General features: G+C 62.5%; 1 protein-coding gene across 1 annotated transcript; it reads left to right on the forward strand.

The window, feature by feature from the left end:
* Window positions 1-3654: 3654 nt before the first annotated feature.
* LOC100345053 (large ribosomal subunit protein uL6-like) lies at window positions 3655-4669 on the forward strand. The gene is made up of 2 exons (XM_051831088.2): window positions 3655-3687; window positions 3942-4669. The coding sequence occupies exons 1-2, from the start codon at window positions 3655-3657 to the stop codon at window positions 4569-4571; spliced, it is 663 nt and encodes a 220-aa protein (XP_051687048.2). The 3' UTR covers window positions 4572-4669.
* The last annotated feature ends 13625 nt before the right edge of the window (window positions 4670-18294 follow it).

Raw genomic sequence — 18294 nt, forward strand, 5'->3', positions numbered from 1 at the left:
ACCCGTCTACGCCACAGCTCTGGTGGCAACACCGGTGTAGCCCTGGATTTCAGCACCTTTTGCACCAAGATAAACTACTTCTTAATTTCCATTTCCACACACTTCCTGAAATGCCCTCGTATTGGGCTCCACTGGCCAGACCAGGCACGACACAGCTCTGTCTCAGGCTGGGGGCTGGCGGCCAGGCCCGGCCACTCAGGGGGCTGTGTCCTCCTGTCCACCTCCCCAGGCTGCTGGCTGCCGTGGTTGCGGCTGTCCCTGGCCCAGGAAGCACAGCCCAGTCTCGGCCTCCGTCATCACCCGGCCTCTCCCTGGGTGTGTGCCAAGCATCCCCTTTAAAGGGACACAGCTGTCTGGCCACTCTGCTGCAGTGTGACAGTTGACAGTTAACCACGTCAACGGTTCACGCCTGCAATGACGCCGTCTCCGAGTAAGGCCACGTTGTGCATGTTCACGGGGCCACGTCTCAGCCCGTGGCACCGCCGGCCTGGGAAATCCCAGTCACTGGTCGCTGGCCGCTGGCAGGGGCAGGTGGAACTTCCTGTGTGGCCGGCAGCAGGGCTGCGGCTCCGGGTGGGAGGCCGCGGCCAGTCGCCTGAACTGTTTCTATTATAGTCCTGTTTCTGTGACAGCCTGGGGACCCCTGGGCACACCCGAGTGTCGTCTGCGGAGGTCCTGGCCCCCCGGCCCCTGCCGTTACTCCTCACTGCTCGTGGGCAGCCCCGGCTCAGCTGGTGCCCTTGTTGCCCTGGGTGTCCCGCTGCGGGCAGGAGCAGCCCCGTGGAGGCCCAGTGACCGCTGCTGCTGGAATCTGCAGCCGGGCGGGGGCGGCTCTGCTGCGTCCAGCACTCGACTCGGGACAGGGCCACGGCGACCCGGTGTGAGCAGCTCAGCCTCAGCTGAACACGTGAAAACCGGAACGAACCGGAAACGCAACAGCTCTTCTTGGGTCCCTCAGACAAGTAAGGCCACAGGGCAGCTGCCTCCCCCCGAGCAGAGGCCAGAGACCCTGGCGGGGAGCAGTGCCGGGCAGGAGACCCTGAGGGCTGAGGCTCACACAGACCAGCCTGAGAAATAAAAACCTGGGGGTGGGGATCCAGATTCGTGCCTGTCACCTCCAGGGCCCCCCAGGTCCCCACAGAGCAGATCAGGCAAAGCCCCTCCTGCCCCAGCAGGGGAGGGGGAGGAGCCCTGTGAGGGAGGCCAGGACAGGAGTGCCCCTTCGCAGGGTGTGCCCTAGGAGAGGTCTCTCAGCCGGGGCCTCCCTGCCGGTCTCTCAGCCTGGGCACCCCAGCCCCTCGGGCCACCTGCCTCGCCCGGCCGGCTCACAGCTGCTCCCTCACCCAGCACGTCACAATACCTGTCAGCGGAAAATTCCGCAGTGTGCTAACGGCAACACAGCACCCCGGGGAGACACTGAGAAGGCATTAGAACCAAGCCAGATACGGTGGTGACGTGGGAGAGAGCAGACCAGAAATTCCACACGGATGTCAGCAGTAACCCGCTAAGGACTCCAGTGCGACCGCAGACAGCATCAGGGAACAGGTGGGTCACACGGGCAGAGAAATTCTGACCGAGTCAGAGGAAATGCTAGAGACGGCGGCACAGTAATAGGAAGAGTGCCTGTGAGGCCGTGACCGGGCTGAGACCACGCCCCTGAGCAGGCTGAGACCACACCCCTGAGCAGGCTGAGACCACGCCCCTAAGCAGGCTGAGACCACACCCCTGAGCAGGCTGAGACCACACCCCTAAGCAGGCTGAGACCACGCCCCTGAGCAGGCTGAGACCACGCCCCTGAGCAGGCTGAGACCATGCCCCTGAGCAGGCTGAGACCACACCCCTGAGCAGGCTGAGACCACACCCCTAAGCAGGCTGAGACCACGCCCCTGAGCAGGCTGAGACCACGCCCCTGAGCAGGCTGAGACCACGCCCCTGAGGTCCGTGAGCAGGCTGCACACACCGGGACGACTGAGACCCTGGCGATAGAGATGTCCACGCTGGGAAGGGAAGCGCTACCCAGGAGCTGTGGGGCAGCCACGGGCGGTGTGCCACGGCCCACGCAAGCGGCAAACAGCAAGAGGAGGACAGAAGCGGTCGTTGGAGCAGGAACGACGGGATTCCCAGCAGATCCCAGAAGCTCCGCGCCCCAGGCAGTACGAGGCAAAAAACTCAGGACATCACAGACGCGGGAGGGACGTGACGGACGCCAAGTGGGCCAGAGGGGCCCTTCCTGGGAGGAGCTGACGGAGCCGCCTCCGAGACCTGCCAGCCAGGGGCGCGCAGGACGCCGGCGGTGCCGCCCAAAGTCCGCCAGCCTGGAGTCTGCCCTTCTCGCACACGCGTCCTGTCCACGGCTTTGCTGCCGCCTGTCTGCTCTCGTGGCTAAGTGGGCTTCTCGTGGACCACTTCCCGTGGCTCCAGCTTTGTCCTGCCCTTCACAAGCCTTGTCTTTCCCTGGTGCTCTGACCACCTCCGGCACTGGCCCTGCACGGAGCTGAGTCTCCAGCACCCAGTCCCCACTCCTGCTCCTGCTTCCCTCCCCCGCCTTCTCTGCCTGTCAGGATTTAAAGCATTTAAAGATTGTTATTTATTTATATTGAGAGGTAGAGTTACAGACAGAGAGAGGGAGAGACAGAGAAAGAGGTCTTCCATCCACTGTTCACTCCCAAATGGCCGCGATGGCCGGAGCTGGACCTGTCCAAAATCAGGAGCCAGGAGCTTCATCCAGGTCTCCCACGTGGGTGCAGGGGCCCAAGGACTTGGGCCATCTTCCACTGCTTTCCCAGGCCACAGCAGAGAGCTGGATCAGAAGTGGAGCAGCCGGGACTAGAACCAGCGCCCATGGGATGCCGGCGCTGCAGGCTGTGGCGTTACCCACTATGCCACAGTGCCCGCCCTGCCTGTTGTGATTTTAACTGAGCATTTATGCAATTCCACTTTCTCTCCTTTCTCCACAGGTTCGTCACGTTTCTTCTTCTCATCCTTGCACTTTTTAGTGGGTGCCCTACTGTGTGCACCCTGTGGTCACACTTGCTTCACAGAGTTCCTTACAACAAAACATCCAGAATCCGTTCTCCCATCGCATGCAGGATAGATACACCCCTGAACAAACCTAATTGAATACATTGTTGCTGTTATTATGAACAAACTGTCATCTGTGGCCAGCACCGTGGCTCACTAGGCTAATCCTTCACCTGCGGCGCCGGCACCCCGGGTTCTAGTCCCAGTTGGGCACCGGTTCTGTCCCAGCTGCCCCTCTTCCAGTCCAGCTCTCTGCTGTGGCCCGGGAGTGCAGTGGAGGATGGCCCAAGTGCTTGGGCCCTGCACCCGCATGGGAGACCAGGAGGAAGCACCTGGCTCCTGGGTTCAGATGGGCGCAGTGCGCTGGCCATAGCGGCCATTTGGGGGGTGACCCAACAGAAGGAAAACCTTTCTTTCTGTCTCTCTCTCTCTCACTGTCTAACTCTACCTGACAAAAAAAAAAAAACCTGTCATCTGTTAGAGGAGTGAAGAAACCACCACTTCAATGAAGCTGAACAAAATCAGGAAATCAACCAAGGCCGACGCTGATTCTTTGAAAAGATCAGTAAAATCCACAAGTCTCTAGGCAGACTAAGCAAAAAATGAAAAGGACACAAGTTATCGAGATCAGAAATGAAAGAGGACATCGCCACCGACCGCGCGGACGTTAGCGGACAGCACAGGGCTGATGCCCTGGGCGAAACGACCAAGTCCCGGGAGGCCGCGCTCTTCGGGAGCTCAGGGACGTGGACGCCCTGACCGGGTCGGAGAGCTCCCGCGAACGCGGTCAGAGTCACAGCGCCCCACACAGACAGCACCAGGCCCAGCGCGTTCTCTCGTGGATTCTGCCGGACATTTAGCAAAGACATTTTCCAACACCCGGAGAAGCAACGTGAACGCTTGCTAACCCCTCCTACGAGGCCGGCGCTACACTAACACAAAACCAGACAGACACTGCAAAGAAAGAACGGGTCAGCGTCTCACAAACACGCTGCCAAATTCCTCAACAAAACAATGTCGACATCAGTCTGAAGGGGCGCACAGTCTTTGTGAAGGGGCCCAGAGGAACCCTGCGGAGGGACTTCAACCACATCAATGTGGAACTCAGTCTCCTGGGAAAGAAAAAGAAGAGGCTCCGGGTTGACAAATGGTGGGGAAATAGAAAGGAACTGGCAACTGTTCGCACGATCTGTAGTCACGTACAGAATATGATCAAGGGGGTTACACTGGGCTTCCGTTACAAGATGAGGTCAGTGTATGCTCACTTCCCCATCAACGTGGTTATTCAAGAGAATGGGTCTCTTATTGAAATTAGAAATTTCTTGGGTGAAAAGTACATCCGAAGGGTTCGGATGAGGCCAGGTGTTGCCTGTTCAGTGTCTCAAGCCCAGAAAGATGAATTAGTGCTTGAAGGAAATGACATTGAACTTGTTTCAAATTCAGCTGCTTTGATTCAGCAGGCAACAACAGTTAAAAATAAAGATATCAGAAAATTTTTGGATGGTATCTATGTCTCTGAAAAAGGAACAGTTCAACAGGCTGATGAATAAGACCTAAAAGTTATCCGGCTGCAGAAACAAGAACCCAGATTGTGTCTTGTGGTATTTTAATAATGCAATAAAAGATTATTGATTTAAAAAAAAAAAAACAATCACATTCAAAAGCGAGAATCACACACCATGACGAGGCAGGCTTTGTCCCAGGGTGCAAGTCTCATCCACACTCAAACCCGAAGGGTGAGCCAATCCACCACCCACAGCCGAAGAGGAAAACGGGGGGTGGGGGGATTTGTTGGTTGCATTTGAGAAACTCCACAGCCATTTTTTTGATAAAAATCCTGAGAGAACTAGGTCTGGGGGCAGCTCCCCCAGCCTGACGAGCGTTGTACAAACCCTGCAGCTGGCGCTACGCCTGAGGTACACTCAGAGCTGCCCAGCGAAGTGGGCAGCAGGCGAGGACGGCCCTCACCACCGCCCTGCACGACCCCCAGGCAGCCGGCCACGCCGTGAGACGAGAGGCGGGGCACGCCAGGGCAGACACAGCCACAGGGCACCGGGGCTCACCCTGCTCTGCGTCTGTCCACCGTCACCCAGAGACAAACAGAGCAAGGCCCAGCACCGTGCTGGGCCACCTTAGGGGTGGGGGAGTGGGGCCCCCTCGCAGCCACGGGCGCCTCCCTGTCCTGCGCGCCTCTGTGTCTGCTGGCCCAACACGGCCTTGGGCGCCCGCACGTTCCCTGGAGTGGGCGTGAGCAGCCCTGGGGTTTTCAAGGATCGATTATTTATTTGTTTGTTTGTTTGTTTGTTTGAAAGGCAAAGAGAGAGCTTCCATCCACTGGGTCACTCCAAAAATGGCCACAACAGCCAGCGCTGGGCCAGGCTGAAGCCAGGAGCCAGGAGCTCCATCCGGGTCTCCCACAGGGGTGGCAGGGACCCAGCACTCGGCCCATCCTCCGCGGCTTCCCCAGGCCATCGGCAGGGAGCTGGACGGGAAGTGGAGCCGCTGGGCGCTGAGCCAGCGTCTGACCCCGACCCCGGCGTCGCAAGCTGCAGCTTAGCCTCCTGCACCGCAGCACCAGCCCTGCGTCGGTCCTGCTCTACACCGAGAAGACGGAAATCGGAGAAATCAAGGCTGTGACACGGGAGCACAAGGCACTGGGGGGACAGTCGGGTGCCAGCCACACCCAGCGCCCGCGCCCTGGCCGCTGCACACCCTGCCCTCCAGATGGGGAACTGGCCGCCTGCCCCGCCGCGGGGCCCTCACCCGCACAGCCCAGGCGCTGTGTGTAGCAGCTGCAGCATCCCAGTGCCCACATCTGTCTTCCCCAGCACTTTTTTTTTTTTTAAGAGAGAAAATGGAAAGGAATAAAAAAATAAAAAATGTTAAAAATGGGAAGGGAGCGAGACTGAGTGGGAGATGCAGGAGATAGAAGGCACACGTGGGTGACACAGAAACTATGACATAGTCAAATTTTATTAATGACTCGCCCATATGCATTCAGAGAATAATTAAGTATTCACAGGTGAAATTAGCTGATAGGGACGGCTGTCTCGGGCGAATCGAATGAGCTCCGATTCTATCAACAGTTTTCAACCAGTGTCCCTGGTTATCAAACCATCAAATAAATTTGTCCACTCTCTTCCTCTGGGGAGGGGGGGAAGAACTTTAATTATCCAGCCCGGGCATATGGCAGGTCATTAATAAACCCAGTTATCGGGCGGCAGGTTCCCAAGCCTCGCCGTTATCCATCTTTTATCTAAATAAACATTTGGGAAATGTCCTTAAAATTATTACAGCTACGTCGCCCCCGCCCCCAGCAGGAATTTCTAAGCGGAGCCGGCCGCGAGTGGCTGCAGAGCTGCGGCGTCCCCCCGGCCTCCGGCTCCTCCCCGGCGGGGCGGCTCGGGCGGGCCCGGGGCCGGGCTGGGCTGGGCGGCCGCACTGATGGATCTGGCCGACCTGCAAATGCAGATAAGGGGCGCGGCACTCGGCGGCACCCGCAATGTCTATTTACCCAGCTTTCTGTCCGGGCGCGTTCTTTATTTCCATGCCACATACATCAGTGACAAGTGGAAGGCTTGAGCAGCGGTAATAACGGAACAGGCCCACAGGTTTGCCTTCGCAAGGCGCAAGACAGAATTCTTTTATCAAAACAAAGAAAGCTTCATTCCATCTCCAGGAGGGCGGTGGGCGTTCCGGAGAGACCTGCGGGCGCTGTGCGCGGCATCGCCGCACTGTGGCGGTGAGCGCTGTCCCTTCCCGGACACTGAGTGACCCAGATGGACGGACACAGCAAGACGAGCGCGGCCGTGGCCGGTCGCTGGGTTCCCCCCGGCTCCGTCTCTGCTCCATGTGCAGGGACAGAGCAAGGAGCAGCAGGGGCTCGGGACGGGCACTGAGTGACCCAGACGGACGGACACAGCAAGATGAGCGCGGCCGTGGCCGGTCGCTGGGTTCCCCCAGCTCCGTCTCTGCGCCACGTGCAGGGACAGAGCAGGGGAGCGGCAGGGGCTCGGGACGGGCAGGGGACGGGTGGCAGACGCAGGGCTCAGCGTCTGTGCCCTCGACACACGGCTCCCTCACGTCTCGGGGGCAGTCCCCCCAACTCCTCTTTTCCTCCCCCAGAGCTGCTGCCTGACATCACAAGGCCCCGCCAAGACCCCGGGCGTGGGGTCCACTGATCTCGGGTCCACGGTCACTCGGGTCCCTTCCCGTTCAACTCCTCTGAGGCCCTGCCTCTCTTTCGTGGCCACTGGGACGTGGCCACTGGACATCCACACTCTCTGTGTCTCATTTGCTTCAAAGGGCTGTCGACCCTAGAGAGCCCCAGCTAGGGCAGGCAGGGCTGGACCCAGACCCCTGAGGGCAGGGGCTCGAGGGCCCAGGGCAGGCAGGCCAGGGCAGCACGCCCTCCTCGAAGCCCTCTCCCCTGTGTGCAGGGTGTGGCTGGTCCCGGAGTCGGGCTCATGGGAAGGGAAGCCACAGGGCCTGCAGGAGACACCCGTCCTCACACGGCTCCCCTCTCGGGGTTCTGAAGGTAAACTCAGCTTATGTGAGAGAACTCCCTCCCCTTGCCTCGATGCCCAGTCCTAGCCCTACGCTGCTGCAGCCTGCGCTGGTGGACAGATGGGTGCACGGATGGACGGTGGACAGGTGGGTGAGTGGGTGACGGACAGACTGATGGGCGAGCGGCTGACTCACTGGTGGGCTCCTTAGCACTGGTCTGCCAGGGCGGCTGTGAGCAGAGCCGTCTTTGCTTACGTGCGGGATCGCCAGCCGGCAGGGCTGCCGCTCCTGGGCTTCTCTCTGGCACACACATGTCTTCCCACATGCGTGTGGCCAACCCCGTGTGTGTCTGGGTCCCACTGCTTCTCCTTGTAGGGCCACCGGTCCCAGGGGTTGGGGTCCACCCAAAAGACCTCACTTAAATCTAACGAGCTTTGCCAAAACGCCCGCCCCATCTCCAAACACAGCAACCGTCTGCTCTGGGCTTAGGACATCAGCGGAGAACTCGGGGACGGTGCGTGCCGCGGGCAGCTGGAGCCGCACAGAGCCTGAGCCAGGGCGGGGGCCAGGCTGCACAGGCGGACGCATGCTTGTCTACTCTGCGAGAGACAGACAGACAGACGGAGCCCACATCCCCTGCTGCCTTCCCGAATGCCTGCAGTGGCTGGAGCTGGGAATCAGGCAGGGACCCCTGAGGCTTGGGCACCACCTCCCCCGGGTGCCTTAGCAGGACACGGGCATCAGGAGCAGAGGCCAGACTTGAACCTGGGCATTGGTGGGGGAGTGGGCGTGGCCACACGCCGGCCCCCAGGAGGAGTGCTGACCGGGGCCAGGCGCCAGGGCTGGACCGCCCAAGCCTCTTCACCCACGAACGGGCAGCGCCGCTGCCCTCGGGGCTGGGACCAGGCCACGAGAGTGCCTTCCACGCTGCACAGAGGAACCTCTGACCCCGGTCTGAGCTACTTCTGCTCTGTGCCCGGTCTTCCTAACGCTGTTTCCTGTTGCCCAGCCTTCGAGCTGGGTGCCCACCCCTCCAGGTTCTCGGCGATTGTAGCTGCTCCCCTCGCCCACCGCTGTCCGTGCTGGTCACATAACTAAAGAGCGGCACTTCCTGTCCCCGGGGCTGCACCAGGTGAAAAATGTCAGCTATTTCCACACTCCAGAGACCCAGCTGCTACAAGCATTAAAAATTACTTAGAACATAAATGTATGGCATTGTGATTACACTGGATGGTGCTGTCGTAAATGAAGTGCACTATAAATTGCCGTTGTGAATTAAAATGCGGCTTATTAGGAGTGGCAGAAAGCAATACAGGAGCAGTAAGCTTTCGCATGATTTCCCCCCGGGTGCTGGCCGCCGACGTGGTGGCGCGGCCCCTCCTGCCAGCTGCACCCCAGCCCCTCCCTTGCTCTTCACCTCCCGGCTCCCCCGTCTGCGAGTCCCAGGCGTTTCCCGAGGGTCTGCACTGTGCAGTGCCCGCGAGACTTCCCTGATGGAGGGCCAGGCAGACACGGGACCCACAGGGCAGGCTCCGTCACAGGTCAGTCTGCGCCCGCGGCCGGGTGGCACCGACAGCGACTCAGGACCTGGTGCTAGGCACGCTCCCGGTTCCCGGGCATGTGTGGTAGGCATCGCCGGACGTCCGCGGCGATGGAGAACACACTGGGGGTGACAAACCCCCCGTGCTGGGACACAGACTCGGGCCTTTCCCCAGCTCGGTCACAGAGACGATGACTGGCCGACTTCCAGGAGGCTCATCCTGGGTGGAGCCCACCACAGCTGCCTCAGCCCTGGGGACAGCGGGGACGGGGGATGCGTTCGCCCCAGAGCTGGGCTTGGTTAGGAAGACGACGCAGTGCTTCTGGGAGGGGACAAGGCTGGCGTGTCTGAGGATGGCCCGCTGGCCACGAGGAGGAGCTGCAGAGAGAGGGCGTGGACGCTCTGGAATCTTCCAGGGCCACTGTGAGCGTGCCGGATCCACCACCGTGCAAGCTCCCAGCTCCGCCAGACTCGCGCCGAGACCACGAGTGCACCTGCTGCAGCGCCCCCCCCCCCCCCCCCGCCAATCCCTCTTCAGCTTCTGCATCTGCCTCTCCTCACTGGACTCTGCCCCAGCCGCTCTGTCCTCACTGGACCCTGCCCCCAGCCACTCTGTCCTCACTGGACTCTGCCCCAGCCGCTCCGTCCTCACTGGACACTGTCCCAGCCGCTCCGTCCTCACTGGACACTGTCCCAGCCGCTCCGTCCTCACTGGACTCTGCCCCAGCCGCTCCGTCCTCACTGGACACTCTCTCAGCCTCTCCGTCCTCACTGGACACTGCCCCAGCCCCTCTGTCCTCACTGGACTCTGTCCCAGCCCCTCTGTCCTCACTGGACTCTGCCCCAGCCGCTCCGTCCTCACTGGACTCTGCCCCAGCCGCTCCGTCCTCACTGGACTCTGCCCCAGCCGCTCCGTCCTCACTGGACACTATCTCAGCCTCTCCGTCCTCACTGGACACTGCCCCAGCCCCTCTGTCCTCACTGGACTCTGTCCCAGCCCCTCTGTCCTCACTGGACTCTGCCCCAGCCGCTCCGTCCTCACTGGACTCTGCCCCAGCCGCTCCGTCCTCACTGGACACTGTCCCAGCCGCTCCGTCCTCACTGGACACTGTCCCAGCCCCTCTGTCCTCACTGGACACTGCCCCAGCCCCTCCGTCCTCACTGGACACTGCCCCAGCCCCTCTGCCCTCACTGGACTCTGCCCCAGCCGCTCCGTCCTCACTGGACACTGTCCCAGCCGCTCTGTCACACATCAGTCCAGAACCTTACCATAACGATGGAGAAATGCACCCCAATTTTTCCCACATTCCCCAAACATCTGCGTGGCCACCCATCAGTATCAGGCACCACAGGAAGCCCCGACGGCACCCGGGCAGCGGAGTGGGTGTGGAGCGGAGTGGGTGTGGCCTCAGCTCCCTGCGATGTCTCCTGAGACAGAAGTGGGGTCGCAGAGCTCAGGAGCACCTCCCTGGAGCCGGCCTCGGGGTCTCCACGCACAGCGGCACGGGAGACACAGCCCCGGCCAGTGACAGCCTGGAGCCGGCCTCGGGGTCTCCACGCACAGCCACACAGGAGACACAGCCCCGGCCAGCGCCTCCCTGGAGCCGGCCTCGGGGTCTCCGCACACAGCCGCACGGGAGACGCAGCCCCGGCCAGCGCCTCCCTGGAGCTGGCCTCGGGGTCTCCACGCACAGCCGCACGGGAGACGCAGCCCCGGCCAGCGACGGCCTGGAGCCGGCCTCGGGGTCTCCACGCACAGCCGCACGGGAGACGCAGCCCCGGCCAGCGACGGCCTGGAGCCGGCCTCGGGGTCTCCGCACACAGCCGCACAGGAGACACAGCCCTGGCCAGCGCCTCCCTGGAGCCGGCCTCGGGGTCTCCATGCACAGCCGCACGGGAGACGCAGCCCCGGCCAGCGACGGCCTGGAGCCGGCCTCGGGGTCTCCACGCACAGCCGCACGGGAGACACAGCCCCGGCCAGCGACAGCCTGGAGCCGGCCTTGGGGTCTCCACACACAGCGGCACGGGAGACACAGCCCCGGCCAGCGCCTCCCTGGAGCCAGCCTCGGGGTCTCCACGCACAGCCGCACGGGAGACGCAGCCCCGGCCAGCGACGGCCTGGAGCCGGCCTCGGGGTCTCCACGCACAGCCGCACGGGAGACACAGCCCCGGCCAGCGCCTCCCTGGAGCCAGCCTCGGGGTCTCCGCGCACAGCCGCACGGGAGACACAGCCCCGGCCAGCGCCTCCCTGGAGCCGGCCTCGGGGTCTCCACGCACAGCGGCACGGGAGATACAGCCCCAGCCAGCGCCTCCCTGGAGCCGGCCTCGGGGTCTCCACGCACAGCCGCGCGGGAGACGCAGCCCCGGCCAGCGACGGCGGGGAGGCTGCAGCAGGGCCGCCCGTGTCCACGCCCGTCGGAGACCCTCCCCGGTCTCTGCACTGTGACGACGCCGCTGCACTGAGTCCCGCTCCCGTGTGTTCCACAGAGGGCAGCTGTCGTCCAATCACAGTAAACCCGATTTCTTCAGAGCTCTGCTAATCTGTTGTGAATCTTTAATCAGTTCCTAATCTCTCTTTTCTCCAGATACTTTTTTTAAAAAAGATTTATTTTATTAACAGAGTTACAGAGAGGTAGAGACAGAGAGAGAGAGGTCTTCCATCCGCTGGTTCACTCCCCAGATGGCTGCAATGGCCGGAGATGCACCGATCTGAAGCCAGGAGCCAGGAGCTTCTTCAGGGTCTCCCATGTGGGTGCAGGGGCCCAAGGACTTGTGTCATCCTCCACTGCTTTCCCAGGCCACAGCAGAGAGCTGGATCGGAAGTGGAGCAGCCGGGACTCGCACCAGCGCCCATATGGGATGCCGGCGCTTCAGGCCAGGGCTTTAACCTGCTGCGCCACAGTGCCAGCCCCATCTCCAGGTACTTTTAATTACTACTTATTTTTAATTACTCTTAAAGTTCACTATATTGTTTTAGGGACGGACCTCGTTTTACACAGTCACATGTCGCATAACAACGCTTCCACCAGTGACAGACCACACTCAGGACAAGGATCCCACAGGGTCGCGTGGCCGAGTGGCCCGCGTGGCGTCCGACACCCGTGGGTCTGAGCAGGTGCCCGCTGTGATGCGATGGAAGCGCCTCACGCAGCCCTGGGGACAGAATCCTGTTGCTAAGCAACGCGCCACCGTGTCTCCTGTGGTTTTGTGCTTCTGACTCTGCAGATCCTGTTGTCCCGGCTGTCTGCCGTGGCTCTGCCGCCCTCCCGGGTTGTCCCTCCAGCTCAGGACCCAGAGGCCTCCACGCTCCCGCCACTCCTGGAGCCCACTGCGCACTCTGATTCTGTGCGCCATTCCGGGGGGTGTGCTCGGTTCACTTCCTGCTGGTCCTCTCCTCACCTGCTGTCTTCCCTGTGTAACTGTTCTGCAGAGGGGTGACTGCTACTGTCGCGTGTTACATTCACAGAACCACCTGTGCCTACTTGGTTTCTCGCGTGCATGACTGTGTCAGCATTAGCTGACACCAAAAACCATCAGTCTTACAACAAAAGGAAACAAAAGAAAAAAGTCTCTCATCAACATGGGTATACAAATTCTAAACAAAACTTCAGCAGTAAGATCCAAGTTGGGGCTGGTGCTGTGGTGCAGCAGGCTAAAGCCTTGGCCTGCAGTGCCGGCATCCCATGTGGGCGCCGGTTCAAGTCCCGGCTGCTCCACTTCTGATCCAGCTCTCTGCTGTGGCCTGGGAAAGCAGTGGAGGATGGGCCAAGTCCTTGGGCCCCGGCACCCACGTGGGAGACCTGGAAGAAGCTCCTGGCTCCTGGCTCCAGATCGGCACAGCTCCGGCCGCTGCAGCCATCTGGGGAGTGAACCAGCGGATGGAGGGATGGAAGACCTCTCTCTCTCTCTCTCTCTCTCTCTCTCTCTCTCTCTCCTTCTCTCTCTGTGTAACTCTGACTTTCAAATACATAAAACTTTTTAAAAAGTAGATAAAATAGCAAGAATCTTCAAACGAACACCAAGAATCCGGCCCTGAAGTTCTCATCACACCTCCTGTGTAATCTGTAGAATTCCTAGAAGCTGCTAGAAACAGCAAACAAAACAAAACAAAAACAAAAACAAAACAACGTGGCCCATCCCGAGTGCAGGCCAATGCCGAAGACCAAACGCGTGGTCATCACACAGGGGCACGCGTGGGGGTACGTGTTCCTGGGGTACCGTGGTGACAGCATGGGCTCCATCAAGGGAGTCCGCGTGCCCTCTCGGCCGCCGCCCCACTGCACTGGGGATCCTGACTCCCTCGCTGTACAGCATAGAATAACTTATAATATGGAATCCATACAGCACGGGCAGGTTGTGCACTCCAGCTCCCTGCTCTTGAACGACAACAACAACCACAGCACCCAGATGCTCGCCTGTGATGAACAGTCGGAACCCCCCGGAGACGCAGACCACGAAGACCCAAGTCAAGACTGGGACGGGGGATGGACAGCACGCGGGGCGCCCTGCCCGTCTCCTGGGATCCTGCGCCCACGCTGGCCCGGGCCGCCCCTCAGCTTCCTGCTAACGTGCACCCTGGGCACCCCAGGCACCCTGGGAGGCACGGTGCTGGTCCCTGCCGCCCACGTGGGACACCGGGATTGGGTCCTGGGCTCCTGGCTTCCGCCTGGCCCAGCCCCACCTCTTGAGGCCTCTGGGGAGTGAAGCGGCAGGTGGAGACCTCTCCCTGCGTGTTTCAGCCACTCTCTCTCCCTGTCTCTCTTTCAAATAAACAAAAGTTAAACCAAAACGACATGTGCTGGCCCAAAGTTCCTGTCCGGACCTGCCACGGGGGGTGAGTGACAGGTCCCGGAGCTGCAGGAGGGGCGGGCTCCCCTCCCCAGGACTCTGGGATGCTTTGCCGGGGGAAGTCCCGAGGCCTCGCACACCCATGAGGACGGGACTGTGGCAGTGTGCACGGAGGGGTGACAGGTGGGGGGCTTCAGGGGAGAGGAGACCCTGAGACCCTGGGGACTGGTCTCGCTAGCATCACAGAAAACGGCCTGGGTCCCCACAGCCTTGGTCTGGGCCAGGGGGGCTCCAGCATCTCAGCCCCACCATGAGAGAAGCTCCCAGGAGTCAAGGGCAGAGAGGGGCCAGAGCGTGCCCAAAACGTAGCCAGGGCCCAAGGGAGCCACTGAGCCGAAGGCCACGAGGACGTGGGTGGCCGTCAGGGGCGGGCGGTGGCCCCGCAGCCCAGTGGAGCAGAAGAGCCGGCGCCGCCTCAGCTGTGCAGCAGAAAGCCCGGCCCGGAGCGGCTCAGGTGGCTCCGGCGTCCCCGGCGTCCCCATCTGCCGCACCCATGCCGGCCACGCCCTCCCTTGTACTGACCTGGACGGTGCTTGGGGTCCCAGGGAGAGGGCAAGCAGGCAGGACAAGGCCCCAGTGTGAGGGTCAGGGTCAGGGTGGGCTGACTCCGCCCACCGGCTGAGCCTCACCCCGTCCCAGCCCCCAGGCCCCCCCCCCCCGCCTTGTCCGAGCAGAGCAGCTCTGGGCTCCTCCTGCCAGCGGAGCACCTGCGGGTCCAGCACAGGCTCACCGTCCTTGTGTCAGGCAGCTCTCGCACCCTGGGGCAGTGGAAAGGACCTCTCACACCCTCCAGGGTCCCGTGGCCAGCCTGGGGACGCGCCATGCCCTGAAGGGGGAGGGGCAGGCTGCCGAGGCCGCGCCACAGCTCCCGGGCCCCCCACTGCCGCTCAGCCTCTCAGCGGCCTGCCTCCCCAGGCCCGGCAGCTCCTGGCGTCGGACAGGAGCACAGCTGACCGTCCGAGAGCTCCTCCCTGCTGGCCAGGCCCGCGAGTCACTGGCACGACTGTGCCCAACGCCCTCCCCGCTGTGCACCTGCTGCCCGAGCCCCAGAATCGGCGGAAGCGCCTTTGCGCACAGGCAGGGAAACCCCCCACGGAGTTCGAGGACAGCACGGCGTGTCCCCAGCACTCCCGGGGGGCCGCGGGGCCTGGCGATGGCATGGCGCTCTCTGTGGGAGCAGCGCTCGGGCAGGTGCTCCTGTTGCGTTGGCACTGGGTTTTGACAGACAAGGTCAGTTCCCTGGGAAGGTGACCCTCACGCCACCACAGGGGCGCCGGCCCTCGGTCGCGGTCAGCCTGGGTCACCGGGAGAGCCGGCTCTGCCGAGGCCCCGGGTGCTCTCCGGTGAGAGTCGGGGTTGGGGCGTGCCCCGCGGGAGGCCAGCTGTAAGACGGGCGGGGGTGGGGACCGGCGTCTCGGCTTCCTCATAGCGGGGAACCCCTGACCAGGCTGTGGGCGAATCTCCAGTGGGGGCCGCCCTGGGCCTCGTCACCGGGGCGCAGAGACAAGCCGGGACGCGCGCACACGGGAAAGCCCGAAATCGAACGTTCAAGTCTGAGAAGCAAAGGGCGTGCACCAGGCGTGGGGCGTGCACCAGGCCCCAGGCTGGGAGCTGCACACGCGTCACCATTTGTCATCTTCACGCTCTGCCAGGACGGTGCAAGAACTGAGAAGGCCAACATGAGGACATCCCAAAAGTTCATGGCATCAGCCAACATCATGACCATGCAGGACCACACCCACGGCACCACTGACGCCCACACAGCACTGACGCCCACAGCACTGACCCCGCACGGCACTGACACCATGTGGCACTGACGCCCACACAGCAGTGAGGGATGCCCACACGGCACCACTGACGCCCACACAGCAGTGAGGGACGCCCACACGGCACCACTGACGCCCACACAGCAGTGAGGGACGCCCACACGGCACCACTGACGCCCACACAGCAGTGAGGGACGCCCACACGGCACCACTGACGCCCACACAGCACTGACGCCCACAGCACTGACCCCGCACGGCACTGACACCATGTGGCACTGACGCCCACACAGCAGTGAGGGATGCCCACACGGCACCACTGATGCCCACACAGCACTGACGCCCACAGCACTGACCCCGCACGGCACTGATGTCCAGGTGGCACTGACACCCATGTGGCACTGACGCCCACACAGCACTGAGGGACGCCCACACGGCACCACTGACGCCCACACAGCACTGATGCCTGCAGGGCACTGACGCCCACAGCACTGACCCCGCACGGCACTGACATCCATGTGGCACTGATGCCCACACAGCACTAAGGGACACCCACGGCACCACTGACACCCACACAGCAGTGAGGGACGCCCACATAGCACCACTGACACCCACACAGCAGTGAGGGACGCCCACACAGCACCACTGATGCCCACACGGCACTGACGCCCACAGCACTGACCCCGCACAGCACTGATGTCCACGTGGCACTGACACCCATGTGGCACTGACGCCCACACAGCACTGAGGGACGCCCACGGCACCACTGACGCCCACACAGCAGTGAGAGACGCCCACACGGCACCACTGACGCCCACACGGCACTGACGCCCACAGCACTGACCCCTGCACTGACACCATGTGGCACTGACGCCCACACAGCACTGAGGGACGCCCACACGGCACCACTGACGCCCACAGCACCACTGACGCCCACAGCACCACTGACGCCCACAGCACTGATGTCCATGTGGCACTGACACCCATGTGGCACTGACGCCCACACAGCACTGAGGGACGCCCACGGCACCACTGACGCCCACACGGCACTGATGCCCATGATGGCGTTGGCGGAGGTTGCCAGGGACTCGGGGCCCCCCACCCTTCTCAGCACCCCGCCCGTCCTGGACGACCACTGTCGCGGTGAAACGGCTCTCTCTTCACCAGACCCACAGCTCCCTCTGACCCCATGAGGAGGCTGCTGTGTGCGGGGCTGCGCCCCAGGGAGGGAGGCGGAGCACTTGCAGGTGGGTCTGCGCGCGAGCCAGCACCGGGCGAGAAGCCTCGTGTGTGCAGGGCGGAGAGCGGCAGGTGGCTCTCCCAGCAGGAACCCCTTTTCCTCAGAATGCAAACTCTGCTCCCAGGGCTGGCAGCGGCACACCTGGCTGTGCCCCAGTGGTGCAGCGGGAAACACGGGCCAGCACGTGCTGCGGGCGGCTGGGACCTCATAGCGGCTCAGCAGGCCAGCCAGTCTCCAGGCCGGGCCCCCTCCTCTCACAAGGAGTCCCCGGGCAGACCGACCTCAGGGTGCTGGCCCGGCCGGCTAGGCAGGCGCGGGTGCAGGAGCCACAGCTGTGGGGCTGCACCTGGCGCGAGTCATCGCCTGTGCCCCTGCTTTGGGCAGGGCATTCGCAACCGGCTGCCGGCTCTTCCGGAAGCTTCCCTGCGCCTGCTCTGAGCAGACTGGACCCAGGCCTCCGCGCGTTCAGAGCTTACCTGGCACCAGGGCACAGGTCCGCGCCAGGTCTCTCCCTCGGGAACTCCATGTGACTTTCCTGTCCTGAGCCCAAGGCCTTGAGAGAGAGAGAGAGAGAGATGTGGGGGGAGAGACAGAGAGAGAGAGAGAAAGAGAGAGACAGAGAGGGAGGCGGAGGGGGAGAGAGAGAGAGGGAGAGAGACAGAGAGAGAGAGAGAAGGAGGGAGGGAGAGAGAGACAGATGGGGGAGAGACAGAGAGGGAGGGGGAGGGGGGAGAGACAGAGAGAGAGAGAGAAGGAGGGAGGGAGAGAGAGATGGGGGAGAGACAGAGAGGGAGGGGGAGGGGGGAGAGACAGAGAGAGAGAGAGGGAGGGAGGGAAGGAGGGAGAGAGAGAGAGACAGAGAGACAGAGAGAGGGAGAGAGGGAGAGAGAGAGAGACAGACAGAGAGAGGGAGAGGGAGAGAGAGAGACAGAGAGAGACAGAGAGAGAGAGGGGCGCTGCAGATCCCCAGATGCCGAGCAGCGCGCACGGGCCCTCCGCCTGGGGGGTGGTAGGCGGCTTCCCCCACCTGGGCAGCCCCGGCCGGGGGCTCTGCCTGGTCAGGTCAAGGCAGACACCCAGGGCCTAGGGGTGGACGGGAGAGGGGCCCTGTCTCCTCACCTTCCCCAGTGACGCGCCAAGTCCCACAGCCCCACTGCGAAGCCCCCGACTCTGACAGCCAGGTGGGCTTAGGGTGAGGCGGGTGTTACGTGGAGAGAGCGCTGGGGCTGGGGGCTTCGTGAAGAGGCCTCTTCCCCTCACACCTGCGGAAGCTCAAGGGCACAGGCAGAGACCACCCCCACGCAGGAGGCCAGAGGCGGGGCAGGGCCAGGTGGCTGTTCTCTCCACTGCCCACACGTGAGCACCTCTCGGCGGCC

The sequence above is a fragment of the Oryctolagus cuniculus genome, chromosome 14 (genome assembly GCF_964237555.1).
Source record: "Oryctolagus cuniculus chromosome 14, mOryCun1.1, whole genome shotgun sequence".
Classification (NCBI taxonomy): Eukaryota; Metazoa; Chordata; class Mammalia; order Lagomorpha; family Leporidae; genus Oryctolagus; species Oryctolagus cuniculus.